Source organism: Zonotrichia leucophrys, chromosome Z (assembly GCF_028769735.1).
Source record: "Zonotrichia leucophrys gambelii isolate GWCS_2022_RI chromosome Z, RI_Zleu_2.0, whole genome shotgun sequence".
Lineage (NCBI taxonomy): Eukaryota > Metazoa > Chordata > Aves > Passeriformes > Passerellidae > Zonotrichia > Zonotrichia leucophrys.
Genome location: NC_088200.1, coordinates 8,741,201 through 8,762,479, shown reverse-complemented (window position 1 = coordinate 8,762,479; position 21,279 = coordinate 8,741,201). Strand labels below are relative to the sequence as shown.

Below are 21,279 nucleotides of genomic sequence, written 5' to 3'. Positions count from 1 at the left end.
CTTGTCCCTTGCTCAGGAAGCACACGTGAACATGGGCACAGATGCACAAATGCAACCCACCTGTGCCCATGCCTGCACACACACAGGTGTTTGCACTCTCCTTCCAGATTTATTGCTGAATGCTGCTCTCCAGGCAGATAAGGTGGCAGGGTTACTGGGAGCCTCTCAAGGCAGGTGTGAAACAGGTGGTCACAGTGCTGCTACAGTGAGATGGCACCAGGAAAACACCTCCAAGGAGATTCCCTGTGAGAAGTAATGAACCACAACCTGCAGCAAAATTCCTTCTTCACAAAGGATCTGAGTCCATGGATCCCAGCTGGGACAAGAGATGTGAAGAAGGAGATCTAAGGTGGTGAAGCAGCAGAAAGGAACTCACAGAGCTGTACCCCTGGGCAGGACCAGCCTGATGCTTTGTGCAAAGATAAGGCAGTGCTGATGAAGTATGTGCTGGGGTAGGAGGTGGGCAAGGGATGTATAAAAGCCCACTTAGACATAGAATCAGTCTGCAGGGAAGGAAGCAAAGCTGAGCAAAGAGTTGGGATAGCTCGGCCCCTCTGGACCAGAAAGGCTCCAGTGACGGCAGAGAGCAGCCGGGCGAGACAAAAAACAAGAGCAGCCAAGGAAATCTTGAGCCCAGGCCAAATTATTAGCTTAAGTCATTAGCTGTGCAGAGCATGTCCCAGGGCTGTGCCAGCAGCAGAGTGCTCTGGGCTGTGATGCCAGGTGGAGCTCCAGCAAGGCTCACCTGCACACAGGCACATCAGCTCCATCCCTCCATCCCAGGTCTTGGCCCAGCAGCAGCAGTGGGCAGAGCTGCAGCAGCCAAGTGCTGCCAAGGGCTGCTTCTGTGGCTGTACGGGTGTGAGAGGGGCTTTGGATTCCAAGCAAAGCTTCGAGGTGTTTTTTGGTGTTCTCTCCACCAACACTGCTCTCCTGAGGCCTGTTATGGTCTCGAGAGCAGAGAGGATGTGGGAAAGTGGCTGGTGGCCAAGAGGGACTCTCACCTTTCCCGTTCCAAGGTATTTCCCAGTCCTGGCCATCCCCTGGCATTCATGCTATCCTAGAGGGCACAGCCCAGGGCTTCCTTTCAGCCCTTTTGTTGGCTACGTGTAACTCCCAAGTGTCCTCCTTTCCCCACCTTCTCTTTTGCTGTCTGAAGACCCTTGGCTTTGGCGTATCCCATGCTGTTATTCCTCCTTCCATTTCCCCAGTACCCAAGGTCCCTCTGCTTGTGTCCCATCCTTATCTCCCCATTGCAGACCTGCTCCTTGGCTGTGGAAAGCATCTGCTCTGCTCTGAGGATGTCCTGTGCTGGGGCCAATGTGAGTCCTGCCCCAGAGCTGCAAGAAACCAAGAACTTCACAGTCTCCCCTGCCTGTTGTCAAAGAGCCCCCAAGAGTTTGTTCTGTCCCATTTTCTTGTAGATCTGTCCACAAGTGCACAGGGTGTACAGCCTCACTGGGCATCCTTCTCTGCCAAGCCATGCAGGGTGTGCCAAGGAAATTGCTGACTGGCTGCTTTTTGTACAGGTCTTTGAACTGTCCCCAGACATCCCCTCTGAAATCCCTTTTCAGGAAGGAGCTGCAGAGGGGACAGGCAGAATGATGGCAGGGAGTCAGGGATGGGGTACCCCACCTGGCCACTGCCATCTCCATGCTATTTGCAGGAAGCACCTGGCTGGGCATCTGCAGCCCAAAGGTGATGCTGAGGGACACGTGTGCTGCAGGGATTTTGGGAGATGTTTGCTTGCCTAGGAGTGTAGAGCAAGACACAGCTGAAGGTTTTTTCGATCTGCTGCTCATCATTCATGGTGACCACAACACCAGTGACACTGAAAACAGTGAGTATTAGAGGCAGAGCAGGAATTGGAACCTTTTGAGTTCTTCTGGACCAGATCCTCAGATTCATCTTTGCTACTTCTGGGCGAAGCTGTGACTTGCTAGTTTTGCCCCTTTATCTCCATCTAATCAGATTGGCTGTGTTCACTCAGCTAGAGGAGATCCAGTGGGGCCCTGAGCCCCATGGCTGCTGTGGCCTCAGTCCTTGTGCTGCACCAGGACTGGGAATGTGCTGGGAGCTGTGTGAGGCTGCCACGAGCTGGGTGTTGCAAGCGGAATTGAAGCAGCTGCAGTTCTTTCCCAGTATTTCCCAATGAAATGAACACAGCCAGCCCAGATCCCACCCCCAGGGACTGGCAGTAGCTGGAATTTGCTGAAATTCCCCCTTTGCCCTTTCCAGCTCTGCAGCTCAGAGGTGGAAGGCAGACCACTACCAGACAGCCTGGGGAATAGGTCTCCTGGCAGCTCCCGTGGCTACCAGGTCTCCAGGAAGGCAGCAGCATGGTCGGTGCTCCCTGGGGAGAGCCCAGGGGCAAGGTAATGCCCACATGGTCAGTTTACATTTCAATGGGTTGGATTTCCCACAGGGATCATTAGTCCCTCCTGATTTCCACTTAAATTGACAACTGAATTATCGAGGTTTCGACAGGAATGAGTTCTCATGGATGCTTCATGCTGCATCCTGTGGCGTCCTTGGGGCTGGAGCTCCAGTGCTCCCTAATTGCTCAGGAAGAGGCTTAAATGAGTCGGTGTGAGCAATGCTCTTTCCTCATCCCCACCAAGTCCCCTGCCTGTTTGTGCCTCTGGGGAGCCTGAACCCTGAAGATTCCTGTCTCCCCCCTCTGCATTGCCTCTTCTGGCCCCTGAGGCTCAGTCCTGCCAGGGGGATGGGTGACCTTCCTCATGCCACAGGGATGCACTTCAGAGATGACCACGCTTTTCTTAGAAATCTTACTGACCCCGAGTAAGAGGGGGGAAACCCACCACATTCCCCTTTCACAATGCAAGTGGAAAGCCCCTTTCCTCACTCTGGTGTTCTTCCTGGGGAGCAGAGGCGTGTGAAGCTGCTGTGCTTTGACCCACTAGGCACCCTGACAACTGTCATGAGGAAGAGCAAACTCCCTTTCCTACCCATGCTGTTGGCAGGGGCAGCTCAGGGCATGGGGTTCCCCTGCAGCCAGAGGTAGTAAGAGGTTTAGTCCCACATGGATATATTCCCAGCTCAGCCTGCTCCTTTTGGTGTAGAGCCAGTTGGGAGCCAGCAGGAGGTGGGAGAACCTTGTGCCAGGGAAGTGATGGCTGGGGACACCCCTGCTTGCCATGGGGTGCAGGACCCAGCAGTGCCTGGAGGAGAGTCCCACAACTCAGGAGTCCCAGCACCCCACACCCAGAACATGCAAGGAAAAAAGGGTTTGCTGCTGGGCAGCCCCCCCAGCACCCCCACCCCCCCCAGTGTGTCAGGGTGCTGCTCTTGGGACCCACTCTTTGCAGGGAGCTCCACACTGTGAGACCAAGCCCCAGCAAGGAGCTGGCTCTGGGCTGGGAGCAGTTCTGGCTACCAGCTACCAGAAGCTGTCATCCTCCCCGCTGTGACATCTCTCTGACAGTGTCCTGAGGAGATTAAGCAGAGACCAGGTTGCAGAACCAGCCTACATCCCCAAACCTGCAGGGAGCCCAGGGCTGATGACGCTAATCCTTCACCACCTAAACTCAACTTCTGGTTTGGGAGTGTCAGCAGGTGCTGACTGAAGTTAAGCTGACACATCCTGTTTGTGCTACTCCTGCTGGGGCACAGAAGCAGCCAGAGGCAATGCTTTCCTGATGGAGGAGATCACCCCACACATGAGGCCAGTGCCAGTGCAGGGATGCGGCACCATGTCTGGTGGCATGGCTGGAGTCTCCTCTTGCTTCTTAGCATGGGGTGGGTAAGGGGCAGAGCCTCTCCTACTGTTGAGAGGAGCGTGAGCGACTCACTGAGGTGCCTGGGTCCCAACTGTGTGCCTTGTGCCCGGTTGGAAGGGGCTCTGTACACTGCTCTCCACTTAGGTTCAAGGACAGTCCAAAGCGGGAGCAAGGGTAAAAGTGCAAGCACAGAGATTCTGCTGCAGGGTTTGCTCACCCTTGCTGCAAAATAATTTTCTTTTTGTCAGTGGGAATTTATCTAGGTGCATCTGGTGCCTTTACTTTTGTCCTGTCCCTGGGCCCCTCAGAAAAAACCCTGCCTCTGGCGTCTCCAACTCCCTGCAAGGCAGATGCTGACAGCACTGAGCTTTCCGTCGTCCTTCCCCTTGGGCTGCACAGCCCTGGTGATCCCTGCTTCCCACAGGGGACTGAAGCAGCCTGGTTTAAGGGACATCACTGCAGGTGGCACTGGCACTGGCACGGTGGTGAGTCACCATACCAAGGAGAAGCAGCCCCCGTCCCTGTGCTCCTGTGAAGATTCAAAGCGGGAGCGCTGGTCCTCGCTCTCGGAAGTGCCCACGCAGCGGGTGAGATGCTGGCACCCTGCGCTGTGCACACAGCCTCTGTGGGGGATTTCTGCTCTTGCATGGAGAAAACCTGTTTACAGGAAGCTCTGTAGCTGCCTTTGGCCAAGAACCCATTTTCTAGGACACCTGGAAATCAGGTTGCCTTTTGGCCTGTGACATCGTGGTCCTGGAGTGGAGTGCACTGACTGGGTTCTCCTCTCTCTGCCAGCTTTGGATGTGCCCCCATGCAGACACTGGGGAGGGCAGGGGGGGAAAGCCAGGCTTCAGCAACCAGCCAGGGAGGCTCTGTGGGGGAGACAGACATCACCCCAGTACCAACATATACCCCAAAACTGAGGATGAGGCAAGTTCTACCTCCCACAGCATCAGAGGATAGAGACTATGTGATATTTATTGTGAATGTCCCAGAGATGTCTCAGAGAAGAGGCTTGGAAATGTGTGGGGCGAGAGCCCCCCAAGTGCTATCCCAGGGCTCTGGGGTGCTTTCACAAGGTAAAAGGACCCTGGAGCTGCCTGGTCCTTCCCAGCAACATCTATGGCCTGAGTGCTGGCAGAGAAGGCAAGGGAGTTTTTGGCTATAGGATTCCAGAACAGCTGGCTGCAGGGAAAAGCATCTGCTGGGATATTCGGGAATTGCACAAAGATTAAATCCAGGCTATTGTAATTCCTTTTACAATGTCCCAGCCTTCAAAGAAAGTGAAAGTCATGAAGGGTATAAAAGCAGTGAGGAGCAGCAGCAGCAGGGCCCAGGAAAGCTGTGCAGAGCTCACCTCTCCTGCCTGGAGCTCCACTGCCTCCAGCCCATCCCCTGACAGACTCAGCAGCAAAATGCAGCAGCTGCATCTTCTCTGCTTCAGTCTCCTGTTGCTAGGACATGTCCTGGATGGTAAGATGGGACCTCTCAGGCTGCCTTTCCTGGGGAAATTAGAGGATTCTGTTTCTTCTCTTTTTTACATTTCCAGCAGACTTTTAGAGGGACACATGGTTGCCGCTTCCTCTCGGCCCTCCTGTGTCCTTTTCTTGTAACCTGTTCACAGGGACTTTGTCCTGCCCAAAGTTCAGACAGGAACCTACAGGGCTCTGGGGCTGGGAAGGTGTGTTTGGGAAAGGGCCATGGTGCAACCCTGCCTCCGCTTTTGGGAAAGGGCCATGGTGCAATCCTGCCTCCCAGTGCCCTAGCCCAGCTTGCACGCATTGGGCTGGGATTGTCTTGGTCCCATTCTCCCCAGTACAGGACCGAGGTGACAGTCCTGTCACCCTGTGGTGTAGGACAGCCTGGGGGCGGGTGGCAGGGCTGGGAGCAAGAGGGAGGGTGTCTATTAGGGCAGGGCTGATGCTTGAGAGGCTGCTGGTGCTTGATGTGGCATTTGCACAGGTCACAGCTGTCTGGGTGGGTGACATCAGAACCTCTACATGTGGTGGGGAACTGGGAGGTCCAGATATTCTGTGTTGTTGCATCACACCTTGCTGCTGAGGGTACAGACATCCATGGGTGCTGCCAGCCTTGTCAGGTGCTAGCAGTGAGTACAGGATTTGCTGGGAGGGTGACTCTGGATCTCCTTCCCTGCAGAGAAGCACTGTCAGCTATGTCCTTCAGCTGTCACAGGGATGATCCGTGTGGGGTGGGCTGGTGGTGGGGTAGCTGCCAAAGCTGTGATTGCTTCAGTAAATAAATCTGAAATCATCCCCAGGCCCTCAGAAATGCGTGTCTGTATTGCAGCACCCTGAAGCAGGGTAAGTAAGAACCCCTGTGTCCTGCCTTGCTAGCTGGGATGCAGGTGCGTTGCCTCCTGCCTGTTTACTCTTCCCCATCTCCTTTGATTTCCATGGGAAGGAGGCAAAGGGCTCTCAGCACTGGGGTGTGAGCGCAATAAAGCACCCAACAAAGCTGTCTGTGTGCCTGGGCAGGGCGGTGTGTGAGAGCATTCCTGCAGGCACCATCCTGCACAGCCCTGTCACTCCTCTGGGAGAGGTGAGAGGTGAGCTGGGCTCACCTGCTTGCTTTGTTCCTCCTCCAGTGCACGGCGGCAACAACGTCCTGGACTGCTGCCTGCGTACGAGCGAGGCGCCCATCCCGCGGCGGATCGTCAGGGATTACTGGCTCCAGCTGGTGCAGGACGGCTGCGACATCCCTGCTGCTGTGTAAGAGCCCAGGGGCTGCTGGCTGAGGCACCCGTGATGGCCAAGGGATGGGCATTGGACGGAGACAGCATGGAAAGCAGAGCAGGATGGCAGAGGGATGTTGAGTGGGATTTGAGGGTGGAGGAATAGGGAGAGCTGCAGAAGAGATCCTGGAGATCCAGAGGCTCAGTGAGAGGGGAGAGCATGGGACAAAAACCAAGGAAGAAAGTTATCTACAGGCAGAGATGGGGAGGACACTGAGGTGGGGAGTGGGTGAGAGCTTGTGCTGCTCTTGGGCATTGATGGAGGGCCTGTCACTGCATCTTGGTTTTTTCCCTCATGGACCTGGCAGATTCATCACCACAAAGGGCAAGCGGCTCTGTGCACCCCTCCATTCCCCGTGGGTGATTCGTCTCCAGGAGAGGTTGGATGCCAGCTCTGCCAAGAGGGTAAGAACATCCCTGTTCTCAGCCCAGGGGGTGGGTTTATCCACTGCCAGACAGGATTTTCCCATTGTGACTGGGCTGCTGGAAAGACAAATTATCCAAGGCATGGATAATTTGTCTGGGTCTCCATCCCTCCTGCCTCCAACTGGGACTAATCTGCCTCCTTGGTAGTCCCTCTTTCACCCCAAATAAATGCAGCCCTGGGATTTTTGTCTACCCAGTGTTACTCTTGCCTGAGGCTGGTGTGTGCCATGGCAAATGACACTGGGAGCAAAATCCCTTCTCACTTCTGCTCTGTAAGCTTGGAGTCTGCTGCTTGTGCATCTTCATGAAGAGGGCTTATCATGAGCTTGGTGGTGCTTTACAAGCCCTGACAGGTCCATCACTACCATGGCTTGTCCAGCAGGGGAAGGGACCCTGGGGAAGCTCATAGCCCAAGGAGCACACCAGTATCAGTTGGGTTTTTCATTTTCCCAGGGCAAACCACAGGGCAAGTAGGTCCTGAAGAAGCCATGGCTTGTCCCAACAGCTGGAGGGGACCATCTCCCAGCTGTGAATCTGATGGTAACAGAGCCAACCTGCTTCCACCTCCAACCTCAGGGCGGACCCTCCCTGAGACTCATGCCAGTGTGTGGGATGGGGCCCACAGACAGATAGAGCCCTGTCTGTCCTGTCCTTTTCCCTCTGCTTCCAATGTGACCCAGCAGCCTGTGTCAGACTGAGCCAGGGGCTGCTGAACTCCATCACCTTTGCAGCCTGGAAGCTGTTTGATGGTCTGGTCTGTGAGTCGAGCTGGGGACTCTCAGACTTCCCATCAGCACAGCAGTTGTGACCTCCTGCTATAGTCTGATCCCTTTGGCCAGCCCCAGCCCAGAGTCCTCTTGCATCCCTGGGAAGGGCTGCCAGCACAGAACAGTGTGGGGCTGGAGGAGACTGATGGAGAAGGGCCACACATTGTACTGGTCCTTGCCAAGCACAACCCAGATGCCCTCAGAAAACGTGTAGCTGATGTGGTTCCTCTCTCTCTCCTGAATTCCCTGCACTGTTTCCCTCCTGCCCTTTCTTGCAAGGGTAGAAATAGAGCCATTAATGTGGAGCAGGCAGAGATGTGGCTCTTAGCCCTGCTCTCCTTGGGGATATTGCACTCTTTTCAGATCCTCAGCCTGACACCAGTGTCCAGCCCTGCCCCATGTCCACACCTGGAGGTCGTGCTGCTCTCAGGTTATTTGCTGCTAGATCTGTTCATTGCAACAATTCCATGTGTATGCCTCTTTACTCTCTCTTTTTTTAATTGTGCTGTGATTTTGTTAAATAAAAAGAAAAGCCAGCAGGTAGTTGTTGTGCCTCATGTTTGAGCCTGAAAGCCACCGTGGAATGTGCGGTGAGCAGGCAGCACTGCCTGCTGCAGTGCCAGGGGGGCAGTGCTGGGGTGTGGGGAGGAGGCAGGAGGGTTCATGGGGATGAGGGACACAGCAGATGGGCTGCAGGTCTCTCCTGGGAAAACCATGGAAAACAGGCACTCTGCTCTGCACTGCTCAGCCAGGCTGTGGGTGTGCAGGGATGGGGTAGGAGGGAGCGTGCCAGTGTTGCACCATCCGGCCCCAAACACTTCAGTCCTGCCAGTGCAGATGCTGGGTTGGAGCTCCCTAGGTCTCAGCTTCCACAGAGGCAGAGGACATGGAGGAAGTGCTGCAGGAATGGGAGGTTTGTCCTTGCAGTAAAAGGAAACTGAGGCACAGTGTGGTTGATTCCTCTGGCGGGTCAGTACTTGCTGGCGGCTGGAGTGCAAATGAGTTCGAGGATAAGCTTTTGGGGCAAAGGAAGTTCCTGAACACAACTTTTCCTGGGCACACCCATGCATAAGGCACAGATGGCAGCTCCCCAGCTCCTGCCACTCATCAACAGCAAGCTGAGAGTCTGTGGCCCTTTTCCTCCTGAGCCCCAGCTCTCCTGTGCACTCTGAATCAGGTCTTGCTGTGTCAAAGTGTCCTTTTGTGCCCTTTTGCCCAGGCCAGTCTGAACAGAGCTGTTCTGTCCAGCTGAAGCTCTGTGTGTCCAACAGGCAGGCACCATCCTTTCCTCCCAAGCACTGCTGTGACTGCCTGCATCATCCAGTTAGCCAGGTTTGGTGCTAGCCAGCATGCCTGGGCACAGGTTGGGAATGAAATGGCCCAGGACTGGTCCTGAGGGTGAGGGGAACAGCCCTCAGGGGATGGCATCAGTGGCTGGGCTGTCCAAGCACAACCTGATGGCTCTGTGCTGACATCTCTTGAACCCAGGCTTAACCCTGTCCCTTCTTCTCCCCTGGTCACCTGCCTCACTCAGTGGTGCCTGGTTTCTCTTACAGCTGTTCTCCCCTCCGGGGTGCCCCTCCCTGGTATGTGCACACACAATGCTCGGGCTCAGATGTCTCTGAGTGTGACTCTCAGGGAGCACCAGCTCTGTCCCAGACCATTAACCACAGTGACAGCCCCAGCAATTCAATCCTGGGCAGAAGGAGGAAGAGAAGGAAGGCTGGTATGGGAAGAGGGGCCAAGATAAACAGTGTGAGTGGGAAATGAGGATAACTGGTGCTGGCTTGGACAGAAGCGTTCCTGCCGCTCGCTCAGTGACCTGTGAGGGGGCCGTGGCTGGGGAGGGGGAGGATGCTTGGCATGGATCTGCTCTGAGGCTGAGCTGCTGCAGCTGGAGCAGGTCCCTGCAAAGGGCAGGGACTGCCAGAGGGGCTTAGCCTGGAGTGGATTAGATTCATCCTTGGCTGCAAGCTATCAGGACAAGGAGAATAGTGTCCTGGACCAGGGAAAATGAGGGAGAAGGGGCTTACACTGATCTCTTGGGTGTTGGAAGCAGGTGAATCCATTTCCATGAGAGTTTCAGGGATATCTTATCCAAGCAGCCCTTAAGAGCATGGTTGCAGAGCCCAGGGTTCTCATCTCTCCTGGGAGCATTGAGTGTGTTCTCCTCAGAGCAGTGCAGCTGCACACCACAGATCCCTGCTAGCTCCTTGCCTGCTGTGGTTCTCAGGTGGATGGTGATCCTCATCCCAGCTCTGGCTGCAGTCTGCTTGCTCTTAGCCCCCCGTCCAGGGAGGACAGGAAGAGATGCTGGCCTGGACCAGGTAAGAGTTCCTGGCTCCTGTCCCTCCTCCAGTCCTGCAGCAGCCTCTCCATCCACGCCAGAGCCCAACTCCTCTTGGAAATCTGTCAAAAACCAGATTGGTTCAGTGCTTAGTAAACTAGGGAGTGAGTTTCTCTGATTCAAAATGTCAATGATCTCTTTAGAAGGAAGCAGCCACTTTCCTCAGGGAAAGTAGCTAGTCACTGCTGTGTCAAAAACCTTGGTTCCCAGCCCAAAGCTAGTTTCAGTAAAAAAGTCCTCCTGCTTTTCTCTCCCCATGTTTTCCTCGCTCTTTTCCTAACCTCACTGCATCCTCGGAGCAGAATCCATTGCAGTACGATGCAGACATACCCTCAGCAGCTCAGGAGTCACATGCAGGGATCCCTCTGGCACTGGAGCACTGGCTGAATCCCCTGTAGCCCTTTATTCAAGCCAGGGGACCTGTATTTCACACGTTGTGGAGCAACAAGGTGCTGCAGCTGCAAAGCTTTCACAAGGAGCTGACAGAACGGCCGCTCTCCTGTGCACAAGGCAGGAGACAGGACAAGGCGGCATCCATGCAAGCAAACTGAGCAGGCACTGGGTCTCTCCCTGGCTGCCAGCACTCACAGCTGGGATCATGAGGGCACTTGTGCGTCTGTCTGGCGTGGTGAAAGCAGCGTTGGATGATGCCCAGCCTGAGTGCAAGGGGCACCAGAGACAGCAGGCACAATCTGCTGTGGTCTCAAGGTCTGGCCTGGCACAGACATACCCAGCTGGGAGGAAGGATTGAAGGCTCCATGGCAGGAAACACCTATTTGCTTCTCTGCTAGCAGGGCACCAAGGGAAATGCTATGCGTGTCTCCCTTGGTGCCATAATACCCTTTCCAGGAAGGGTGTTTACTGGTTTTGTCCCTTGCCTCCATAGTGAGGGTGTACAGGGGCTTTTCCTGTCACCAGCATGGCCCATGTGCTGCACATGCTGCTTCTGGAGTGACTGGGGAGGGACCAGCTGCATCCTCCCCACATGGACCTGCAGGCAAGGTGAGCAGCACCACGGGGCCACAAGCTGTTCCCCCCCTCACAGCCTTCACACAGCTTCCTCACCTGACTCGCTGGTGCACGAGAGTCAACAGGAGGTGTGGATGTGCCCTGGGTTCCCTGTCCTGGTGGTTTCCACACCACGGTGCCAAGGCAAGGGGCTGCTCTTCCTTGGCTCAGGTGCCAGATCTAGCTGGCAGGGGCTCAGGGACGTGTCTGGGTTTATATGAGGAGATGGGGTGTGTGGATGGCTGGGAAGGGTGGGAAGCTAGGTGAGGAAAAGCCCCTTTAGTCTTGTTCCATTGTGCTGTTTGCTCTTGCCTAAACAACGTGTGTGGATGATGGAGAGGATCCAGAACTGGCATCCCTTATCCTCAGGCCCCTGCTTGCTCCCCCCTCATTTCCAGCCTGTCATCACCATTGCTGCTTGTCTGGACACTTCCTGCTGAGATTTGTCCTGTGGGAAGATGCCAGCACTCTTAGCCAGGTTGCATGGTTCCCACAAGGAGCTGGTGCCATTCCTGCCATGCTCCTCCTGCAGCTGAACTCTCCCTGGTGGCAATGCCCAGCCTGCACATCCAAGGTCTGGAGCATGAGACCAGGGTTGTTTGCCCTGCCCTGAGCTTCTGGAGTCAAACTGAGTCCAGAAGCTGTCTTTTATGGAGACCCTTGTGCCTGGACAGGACTTGACTCAGCTTTGTGTTTCTAGAAGCGGCAGAAACTGCAGCTCATTGCAGTGGGGGTTGAGCCACAAGACAGGCACAGCTCTGCCCAGGGCTCCCTTTGGAAAGGGAGGGAAACCCCTCCTGCCTGCCCTCAGATGCACCCATCTAATTCAGATGCACAGAAGCACTAAAAACTGGACATAAAGACAAAACCAGAAGGGCAAGTGATGAGAAGACTTACCCTGCTGAGAGAATGCTCTGGAAAATACCTGTTACCCATTCCTCCTGAACAAGCAGTGAGAGCAGGCTTAGTGCCATTTCTGTGGCCCTCTCCATGTCTCCCTCCTGTTTTCCTGCTTGCTGTGCCTCCAGGTAAGGCTTTTTTCTGCTCTCCAACTGTGTGCCCAGCCACAGAAGGCTGGTGGAAACCTATCCTTCCTTCTTTCCTCAGTTGCTCTGCACTCACAGCAGAACGGTCTGGATACAGGGCAAAAAGAACTGAGACTGTGGTGAGGGGTCACCACCAGCTCAGATTGCAGGGATGGGGCTCGGAGGGGGCTGGCAAAGATCTGGTTAGCTCTGCTTGAGATGAGAGGGACAGCCATGGGGCAAGCAAAGAAGAGAAGGTTTTGGATGTTCTCATGAATTTGTGAAACTGGTGTGCAGCCTGAGGCTGGCTGGGATGCATTACACCCACAAGCATGAGAAATCTTTCCTAGTCCATGGTGAAAAGGGAAAGCCAGCAGATTAAGTAAGACACACCCAGGGGCTCTTCCTGCAATCTTTCTTTAGATCTAACAAGCACAAACCTTTAATCTTGGTGTCTCACTCTGTCTGCTTGGCCTTGTGCTGCCCGGTTTGTGCCCAATTTCCTTGGATCCTTCTGCCCTAGTTGTATTTTACTGGTATTTTGGCTATTCTGTGTCTGTCCAGCTATGCTGTGTCAATGCAGATTTGCAAGGTGTGGTGTTTCACAAGCTTCCTGGCTTGGGAGGTTCACCTGCTGCAGCCTTTAGTTGTTTCTTGCTCCAAACATATCTCATTCTTCCCCACTTTCCCACAGAAAGCAACATTTTCTCTCTTGCAGATGTTATGGCTGGGAAAGCCCCTTCTCTGCTGAGATGTTCACTGCAAGCCCACAACTCTGTTTACATGGACACTCCTAAATCCTGTTTAAATTTTCAAGCTGTGACTTTCTGTTTTCTGTGGGAGGGACAATTCTCCAGAAATGTGAGCTGCTGAGGTGGTCTTTGGTAAATAAATCAAATGCTTTCCTTGAAAGCACCTGCAATATATAGTTTCCCACCTTTTTATTTAGCTGACACAGCTTTTGGAAAGGCACCACTGTGTGTTTATGGTGATGGATGACAGCCACTGCTCTGCAAAGAACAAAAGCAGAAGTGTCCAGGATACAGATACAGATTCAGCCTCTTCTCACAGTGCTCGGTTTCATTTCCCACCACTGCACTGTCCTCTGACCCTGACAAGGACAGCTACCCCAGGGAATTCCCAGTGTCAGAGCCAATAGGGCTGCGGGTTTCACTGTCTCCCTGGGGTGAAAGCAGGGATGATGTCTGCTGTGTGGAACCCAGCTGTTTCTGAGGGCTGTGTCTGCCCTGTGCAATGGCTCTTTGCTGAGCCTGTGGGATTCATTTGGCTTCAGGAGGGCAGCAGGTCCTGGAGCTGCTGTCACTCAGCCCAGCCCTTCTCACTTGAGGTGGGCAGGCTCTGTCCTGTTTGCACTGCCTGCCCCCCATCCCACTGCAGACACTTGGAGCAGCAGATATTTTGCAGTTTGACAGAGGATGGTAGGAGGGATGCTCTCTCTACCTTCATCTGGGTTCCAGCTAAACTACTCACTAGTCCTGCTGCCAGAAAATCCAACACAGGTGGTTTGTTGCAAAAAATAGCATCTCCTGGCATGCCTGTGTGCTGTAGAGCTGGTGTTTAAAATGGAGTTACTGCAGACTGAAGCAAAAAATCACCACAAAGAACCATTTGTGACTCAGCCTCACACAGAGAGGTGCTCAGGTCTCCAGCCCAAATCAGCAGCTGGTGCAGTGCAAATAGGAGAAGTGGGGGTTGTGTTGGGATGAGGAAAAAGGGGTACACGTCCTGCAGCTTGCTGTCACTGCATCCAGCTGCTGTCCCCTTTCCTTTCAGCAGGGGTGGCTGCCTGATTTATCTCTGAGATTTCTCTAGTGAGGATCTTGGACATCACTCATGAGTGGTCCTGTAGGGCTTGAATTATAAAAATCAGTCTCGTTGGGAGGTGTGGTCCCAGATGGGACATCTGGACTCTGGAAAGGTGTGCACCCACTTGTAGCACTGTGAAGGACAGGGGTGAGTTTGGTCAGAAGTGTGAATGATGTGGCCTCAAACAACAGGCTGAAGGAATTTGATTTAATCTTGCTTCCAGAAATGGATGACATTGTCTCCAAGTGCACAAAGGGACATAGCAAAGAGAAAGTGAAAAGAAGTACTGAGTTCAATTCTGATAAGTCAAGAAACCACAGGGGTCAGATTTGGGGGAAATTCCATTTAGCAGGAGGAGGCAGATGAAGAAATGCTGCATGTCCACTGCTGGAAAGTGCTCTTTTCCAGTGAGACCAGAGCCTGTCAGAAAACTGGGAGCAGTGCTGGCTCTGGCTCAGCACAGGATGGGTTAGACCACTCCAGGCAGTCCTTCCTAACCCTTTGTCCCCCCGTTACACTGTCCTACCACGTTCCTAGAGGGTGAGGTGGGCTTCCTCAGCCTCATGCTATACTTCTGAGGGCCATGTGAAATCCTTCACTTCCCATGACCTTGGGAATCTCTCTGAAAGGTGGAGAAGGGAGGATGGACTTACACTCTGAAGCCCCCATTTACTGGCTGTGTGCTTGATGTGAGGCAGACTGTGGTCACAGGAAACCCTTGCTCCTGGATGCAAATCCAGGATCTGACCTAGTGCCCAGATGATGAAGGTGCCTCAGGAGCATGGGGAGAACTTGCCACGCCAGACTGAAAGAAACAGACCTTGTGTTCTTCCATTAGAATTGCCCTTGAAGCGGAGCAGGCTGTGCGGTGCTCACAGTGGAGTGTGAACCATCAGCAGTGAAAACCAGCATTCTTGTTGTCACCATCTGGGACACATGCTAGGGTGCTCCTGATGAGGGCCTTGGCAGGCTTGGCTCTGTTTCACCAGCATAATTTGAGTTTGGGCTTGAGGAAAAAAGGAAAGCAACTCAAAGAGATAACAGAAAAGAGCTCTTCAGGGCGAACGTGAAGCCAACGAGTTTAGCATCAAACGTCTTTTGAAAGCAGCTGTGCAGCCTCGCTCAGGGATAAATAGAGGCTGGTTTGAAGCTGGAGAGCTAGCTGGCAGAACACACTGTTCCCATCTTGCCAAACACTTCCCAGACCACCTGTCCTTGCAGGGCTGGGCTCCCTGCAGAGCTCTCATGTTGCCACATGCTCCGGTGGAGTGGATGGGTGTATCGCCAGCATCCCGATGCTCAGCCCAGCTTGGAGCGAGGGCACAGCTCAGGCTCTCCTCGAGGGAAAGCCCTTGCAGGGTCCTTCATCTCTCTGGAGAGCTCAGAGAGACGGAGACCATTCCACATCATGGTACATCCTTACCCTTGTGGTGTTTCCAGGATTTGGAGTGGGAGGCAGCTGTGAGAGTTTGGCTGGCAGGAGATGTGCACTGCCTGGCCCCAGGGCAGTGCCAAGCAGAGGCCATGGTTTGGGCTTGGGGCAAAGTCTGAAGCATTGGAGTCAAGGGAGTTCTAATCAAAGCAGGCCCTCAAGTGTCTGCATTCAGTGCTCTAGCAGAATAAGGAAGGACTCAAGCAAAAAAAAAAACATCTGGAACAAGATCAGAAGCCAGACACTCTCCTAAACAAAGGAGATGCATGGCCTTGGAGGGGAAAACACATGTAAATAGAGACGGAGGGGGCCAACAGAAGGTTGGGTTTCTCTGGATCTCATTTGTCTTCCTTGTGCTGCAGCTGTCTAAAGTAAATGCTGGGGGGCTGTGGTGTGCTGGAACATGCTGGGGCCATTCGTCATGGGCTGTGCTGGCAGCTGGGACAAGTCCATGATGAGCAGAACCTTCCAGCTTTCCAGAAGGCTCTGCCTCACTTGCACCACTAGTTTGGAAGCTGCAGTCTTTCTTGTGCTGCGGGCAGGCAAAGGTAGGGAGGGAACAACTTCTTTCAAGAGGGCATTCACCCCTGTGAATGTGACCCTGAGGTGCTTTTTCACAAGGACTCTGGCTGGCCTTCAGGAGGGTCATTGCCCTCTCTGTTTCCAGAACCCCTTCAGTGTACTCCGGGAAGGAATTCCTCCTGGTCCAGATCTTGCCCCTCTCTGACTGTGTCTGGCTGTACTTACACAAAAGCCTCCTGGGTCAGTATTTTCCAGTCTGAACAGCCTCAATCTGCTCAGCATTTCTCCTTCTCTTTCTGCTCTCCTGTTCTGGACAGTGTGTGCCAATGTGGAGGGCAGGTAGTTCTGCAGGGATTTGATCCGGAGCTGCTACAATGGGCTTTCTTTGACAGCCAGGAGATGGATTCTGGGCACGACTCTGTTGTGAAGAGAGTCTGCAGCTTCATGCCAAGCTTGCCTGGGCCATCAGGGACAGCACAGGCAAAAAGCAGAACATCAGAATTCCAAAGTGAGAGTTTTTCTCAGCTGCTTGCAAAGGTTGCTGGAGAAGGCCACAATGGCTGGGATTTTGAGAGCTTCCCTGAGGAGCAAAGGGGCTGTACTACTCCAGAACAGCATAATCCTTCCCAGTTTTCCTGTGGGTTACCCCTGTCCAAGGATTTCCAGGCAGAGTCTTATCAGGAACAGGAAAAATCCATCAAATAAAGTCAAGTTAAGTCTTCTGGGACAGAACTGCTGAGAGTGCAAAGGGGGAGCTAGGGAAGTTTCTGAAGCGTGTAAGATGTACTAGGCTGGTATTCCTAAAGGGGCACAGCAGCAAGGAATGGGAAGTCCCTGGCTGGCTCTTCTGTGCCTGATAAGGCAGACTGGCTCCATGCCCTGCTAAGGAAGGACTATGCTTGTGCATCCTTGCTTACTGGAAACAGAGGGGAGAGTCATCAAGATAACAGTCAGAAGGATGAGAAAAGAAAATATGTCCCACTCTAAGCACAGTCATTGTGTTAGCCAAACTCCTAAACTTTTGGAAAGCAGCTATCAGAAACTGGGCAGCATTGAAAGCCACTGAGCCCCTGAGCTCCTCTCCCTTCTCACAAAGCCACCCCTGCAGCATTAGAAGCGCACGGACCCCCTGGAATCCTTAAAGGCCTTTTAAAGCCTCCTTCTTCTTCAGGGAGCCTGACCCAGGACCCCCAATTAAATTTGGTCAGAAACACCCTCTGCACAGCCCTCTGCAGCATTGCCATGGTCCTGAACCCAAAGGCTCCCGTTCCATGTGCATTCCTGGAATGCTCAGGTCAAAGTTTAAAAGCAACAGCAGTGCTCTTTTCACACTCTCTGTTAATAACCCACTGAACTCTCAGCACAGGTGGGGCACAGCCGGGGTTAGACAAGTGCCCCACAGGTAAGTGCATGAGGTTCCCACACAAGGTGCACCTGGGCAAGCTCCTACACTCAGGATGACTCTGGATTCCTCTCTGTCTGCTGATTTCTCTCATGGACCTAGTGGTGGTTTCAGCTACCACTGAGACAGAAGAGACAGAAAAGAATCGAAGAGAGAGACAGAGTGAGGGAGCCTCTGTCCTGACCCAGCACTGCTGCTCTTGGGTTGTTTCCTTCAGCCCTTGCACCGTGCAATTTCATGAGATGCCTTTCACATCCTTTCATTCTTGTAAGGGGTAAATACTGCCACTCTCCTGAATGATCAGAGGCTCATTAACCTGTTCTCACCTTCCTTGGTGTCTTCTGACAAGCCCCACTGGGGCTGCTCTTTCTAAGCAGAAAGGGGTGAAGTGCTTGCTGAGGCACCCCTCACCCTACAGAGGGCTGGCTGGGATGAGGGCTACCAGCAGAGGTTCTTCCCTGTCCTTCATCCCCAAAAGATCTTTTCCTACCCAGCATTTCTCACATCCTGAGGAAGTGGCTGCAGACAGAGGAGCTGCGAGTGCTGTCCGGGATGGAGCGTGCTGGTCCTTTGACCTCGTGTGCTACAGGAACAGAGCACTGCTGGCTCTCTGCCCTGCTCTAGCAATGCTTAATCCAATGTCCCTGACACCTTGAAAAATCCCGGCCAGCAGAACAAGGCAGCCGCCCGCTGGGGAGAAGGAAGGCACCACCAGGTCTCTTCTTGCCTTTGTTCAGGCAGGCAAAGTCCAAGGCTGGCTGTGACACGGAGCCAGCCCCGGCTGGGGTGTGTGGCAGCATACCTTGGAGGCCCACAGAACCTGGAAGCAGGGAAAAAAAGCTGGAGAGAACTTTGCCTGAGGGCATCCAGGGGTGGTGCAGGGCTCAGGACATGGCGCATGAGGTTGGGCTGGTTTTATGTGAACTCAGAAATGGGACTGATGGGTGCTTCCAGTTCCTTGCAGTAGAGAAACAGCACCCTGGACCACATGTGTGCTGACTGTTGACTGAAAAATGCTGATGGGTCACTCCAACATATTTCAAGTATTTTGTGGTTTGGTTCCTGTTTGTGGGTTTCATTCAGTTTGTTGGTTATTTTGGTTTCTTTTATTGAAAAGGAGAGTGATTTCTGTGGACAGGGGTGCTTGGGGTGAGCATGACAGGACTCAGAGATGGGCACAAAGTAAGAGGCTGCTCTGACAGATGCCTGTCCCTCCTCTAAATTTCTTGCAGCTGCTGTTGCTCCATCCCAAACACCATTTCTGAAGGAACGAGAGGGTTCGTGGTCATGCTGAGGGAAAAATGCCCCTTGTCACCAGCATGGCCCAGGGTGAAGGAGCACTCCCAGCAGAAGAGATTGCTCCCTACCTGTGTCAGAGAGCTTATCAGACAGACATAGCTGTAGCTCTGAGCCCAGAAGCACCTGGGTTTTGGGAGAATGGCACTGCTGAGCTTTGCTCCTCAGTAACAATAGGCTCATCCTTTTCAGAAATAACAGAAAAAGCAAGATGAGGAGCACGCCCTGCCATGGTCTCTGAGTTTCACTCAGTGTGCTCCTCCTTCCCTGTGTACAGGAGTGGGAGATAACTCCTCCATTCATTGTATGCCTGTGAGGGCTTTAGGGCCTAGGACAGGTCTGAGTCTCTGGACAGCACTTGTAGGAGTAACAGCTCCTTGAGAGATGCACACAAGGCTGGCACATCCTGCACGTGAGTGCTGATGCTCCTTTTGGTGTGCAGGCACTGAAGCCACAGTGCTGACTGCTGGCAAGGGCCATGGGAAATGCTTCAGCTTCTCTTTACCTCCCGGCTGTCCTGGTATCACAGGGAAACACTGACAGTCCTCCAGGCCAGGGGAGCCCTGCTTTGGTCATGTGATGCTTGTCTTTGCCAGACACCCCATCTCAAGGGGTCTGTGAGGTGCTGGGATGGGTCCACAAGCCTTGCTCCCCCATAGCTCCCCTCTCACACAAACACAGAGCAAGGAGAAGGCATCTGCCAAACTCCCCCCAGCACCAGCAGTGGCTGCAGGCAGGCAGCGGGAGCTGGGAACAGAGCACAGCCACACATGCCCATGGCTGGTGGTGAAAGAGCTTGCACAGGACACAGTGAGCATGGGAAGAAACCAAAATCTCCATCCTGGTGGGTCTCTGCTACTCTTTCTCAAGGTTCCATGCTGGTACATGTAAGCTAGTACCAGTTCAGAGCTGACATCACATCAGAGCCCTAGGCACATTCCACCCTGCCATTTGCTGGGTTTATCCCTCCTGGCACCCTCCTGGTGTACTTGGAAGGTGTCACAAGGCTGTGCATGGCCCCCTGTACCCGTGTGAGGACACTGAAAGCCACCTGGTTTGCAGCCAGGGATGGGGTAAGGCTAGGCTGCTCAGCCTGCCCCAGGTGCATGCCACTGAATACTTCCCAGCTAATCAGGGATGTTTTCTAGAGAGCTCCGAGCTGTGCACAGCTAATGTCTCACACCAGTGCCATTTACCTCTGCAGTGAAATAAGCTGCTGATTACACAGCAGTAGATTAAAGGGCTTTCCGTATCTTTATTGGGTACAAGATATAAAAACTTAGCCTAGAAACTGTCTTCAGAGAAAAAAGAAGTGAAGGTAAATCTAAATGATAAAGGGAGGACTTGGCTCCTTTCCCCCTTCTTACAGTCTGCTCAGGTTTGCAGATTACACAGCCCTGTGTACTTTTCAGTAAATATTCAAAGTGCTACAGAGAAGGTTCATTTCCTTGCAGAGACACTTGCAAGCTCCACACCTTGGTCTTATCCTTTCTCTTTTTGCATTGCCAGCGGTAATTTGTCCTCTGCTGCTGATGGATTGTGTGGCTTGGAGAGGTACTTTGTCTCCTGGCCTGAGCCATGAGTAGAAGAGCAGTGGGGAGTTGTGTTGTCTCCTTGCTGTTCTTGGCAAAGATGAGGAGCACGGGAGAGATACGAGACATCAGTAGCCTACATCCTAGGGATTCCAAGAGGCTGAGCTTCCCTTGGTGTGACAGGAGCAAGACCCCATAGCTGGGGGGGCAGAACCCCCTTCTTGCACCTCGTGGGGTTTCAGCTGCTGCCCATCCCCCTGACAACTCAACTCCTTGTCTTTTGGGGGCTTTTCTTACTTTCTGGATCCATGGCAGGCTTTGAAGAACGGTATCAGAATTACTGCACATGGGGAATCACAGTGCCAGTCACCATGGGCTGTGCTGGAGCCTGTGCAAGGGGAAACTGTGCTTCCCTTTGCAGCTGATGGTCCAGTAGAGAGGGCAGATCCTTTTTGCTTTTTATCTTTGAAGTGACTGCCTTCCTGAAGAAATGAAAGCATGACCTTTCAGGCCTCAGTATACTTCCTCTGGCCTCCAGATCCCTGTTCTAACACTTTTATAGGTTTCCAGCCCTGCAGAGCATGGAGCACTGTAGAGGTGAACCAGGTCTGATCCCTGGTCTTCACCAGGGATCCTCAGGCCACAGCTTAGGGACTGCTGCTTTTAGAGGATTGTGGTGCAAAAAGGAAGAGAAAGAGGCTATTTTCTGCAGAACTGGGCCCTGGAGCAGAGCCAAGCTCCTAAGCTGATTGTAATAAAAATAAGCAAACAGCAAAAATCCCGCAGGAAGGGAAGGCCACTAACCCACTGCAGGATCTGAGACACCAACAGTGTTGACTTCTTCCTCTTTCCTCCAATTGAGGCTTTGGTTTCTGCTGGGTTCCCCTCCTGCTGGGCAGCAGCAGGCTGCCCTCCCAGCAATGGTGGCACACAAATTGTACTGTGTTTCCTTCCATCTGCCCTTCCAGGGGCCCTGAACTCAGTAGCTCTCTTTAGCCAGGCTACAGGCAGGAGCCTCACCTCCTTGACTGTCGCAGAGCATGAAGACAGAGAGGTGCCACTGCAGGGCACCAGGGCTGCACAGGTGACAGCAGATGAAGAAAATGTCCCCTTGTGCTGGAACACTCTGAGCATCATTTCCGTCAGGTTTTGGCCCAGGTCAGCTAGCCCAACCCCAAAGGCAGGCAACATTCCCAACCAGAA

The 21,279-nt window shown here is 53.4% G+C and overlaps 1 protein-coding gene across 1 annotated transcript; it reads left to right on the top strand.

Annotated features, from left to right (window-relative positions):
• The first annotated feature begins 163 nt into the window (after positions 1-163).
• On the top strand, positions 164-8,140 carry CCL19 (C-C motif chemokine ligand 19). The gene is made up of 5 exons (XM_064735773.1): positions 164-4,327; positions 5,012-5,213; positions 6,346-6,469; positions 6,801-6,897; positions 7,372-8,140. Exons 1-5 carry the CDS (start codon positions 4,091-4,093, stop codon positions 7,390-7,392), a joined length of 681 nt encoding a protein of 226 aa, XP_064591843.1. The 5' UTR covers positions 164-4,090; the 3' UTR covers positions 7,393-8,140.
• The last annotated feature ends 13,139 nt before the right edge of the window (positions 8,141-21,279 follow it).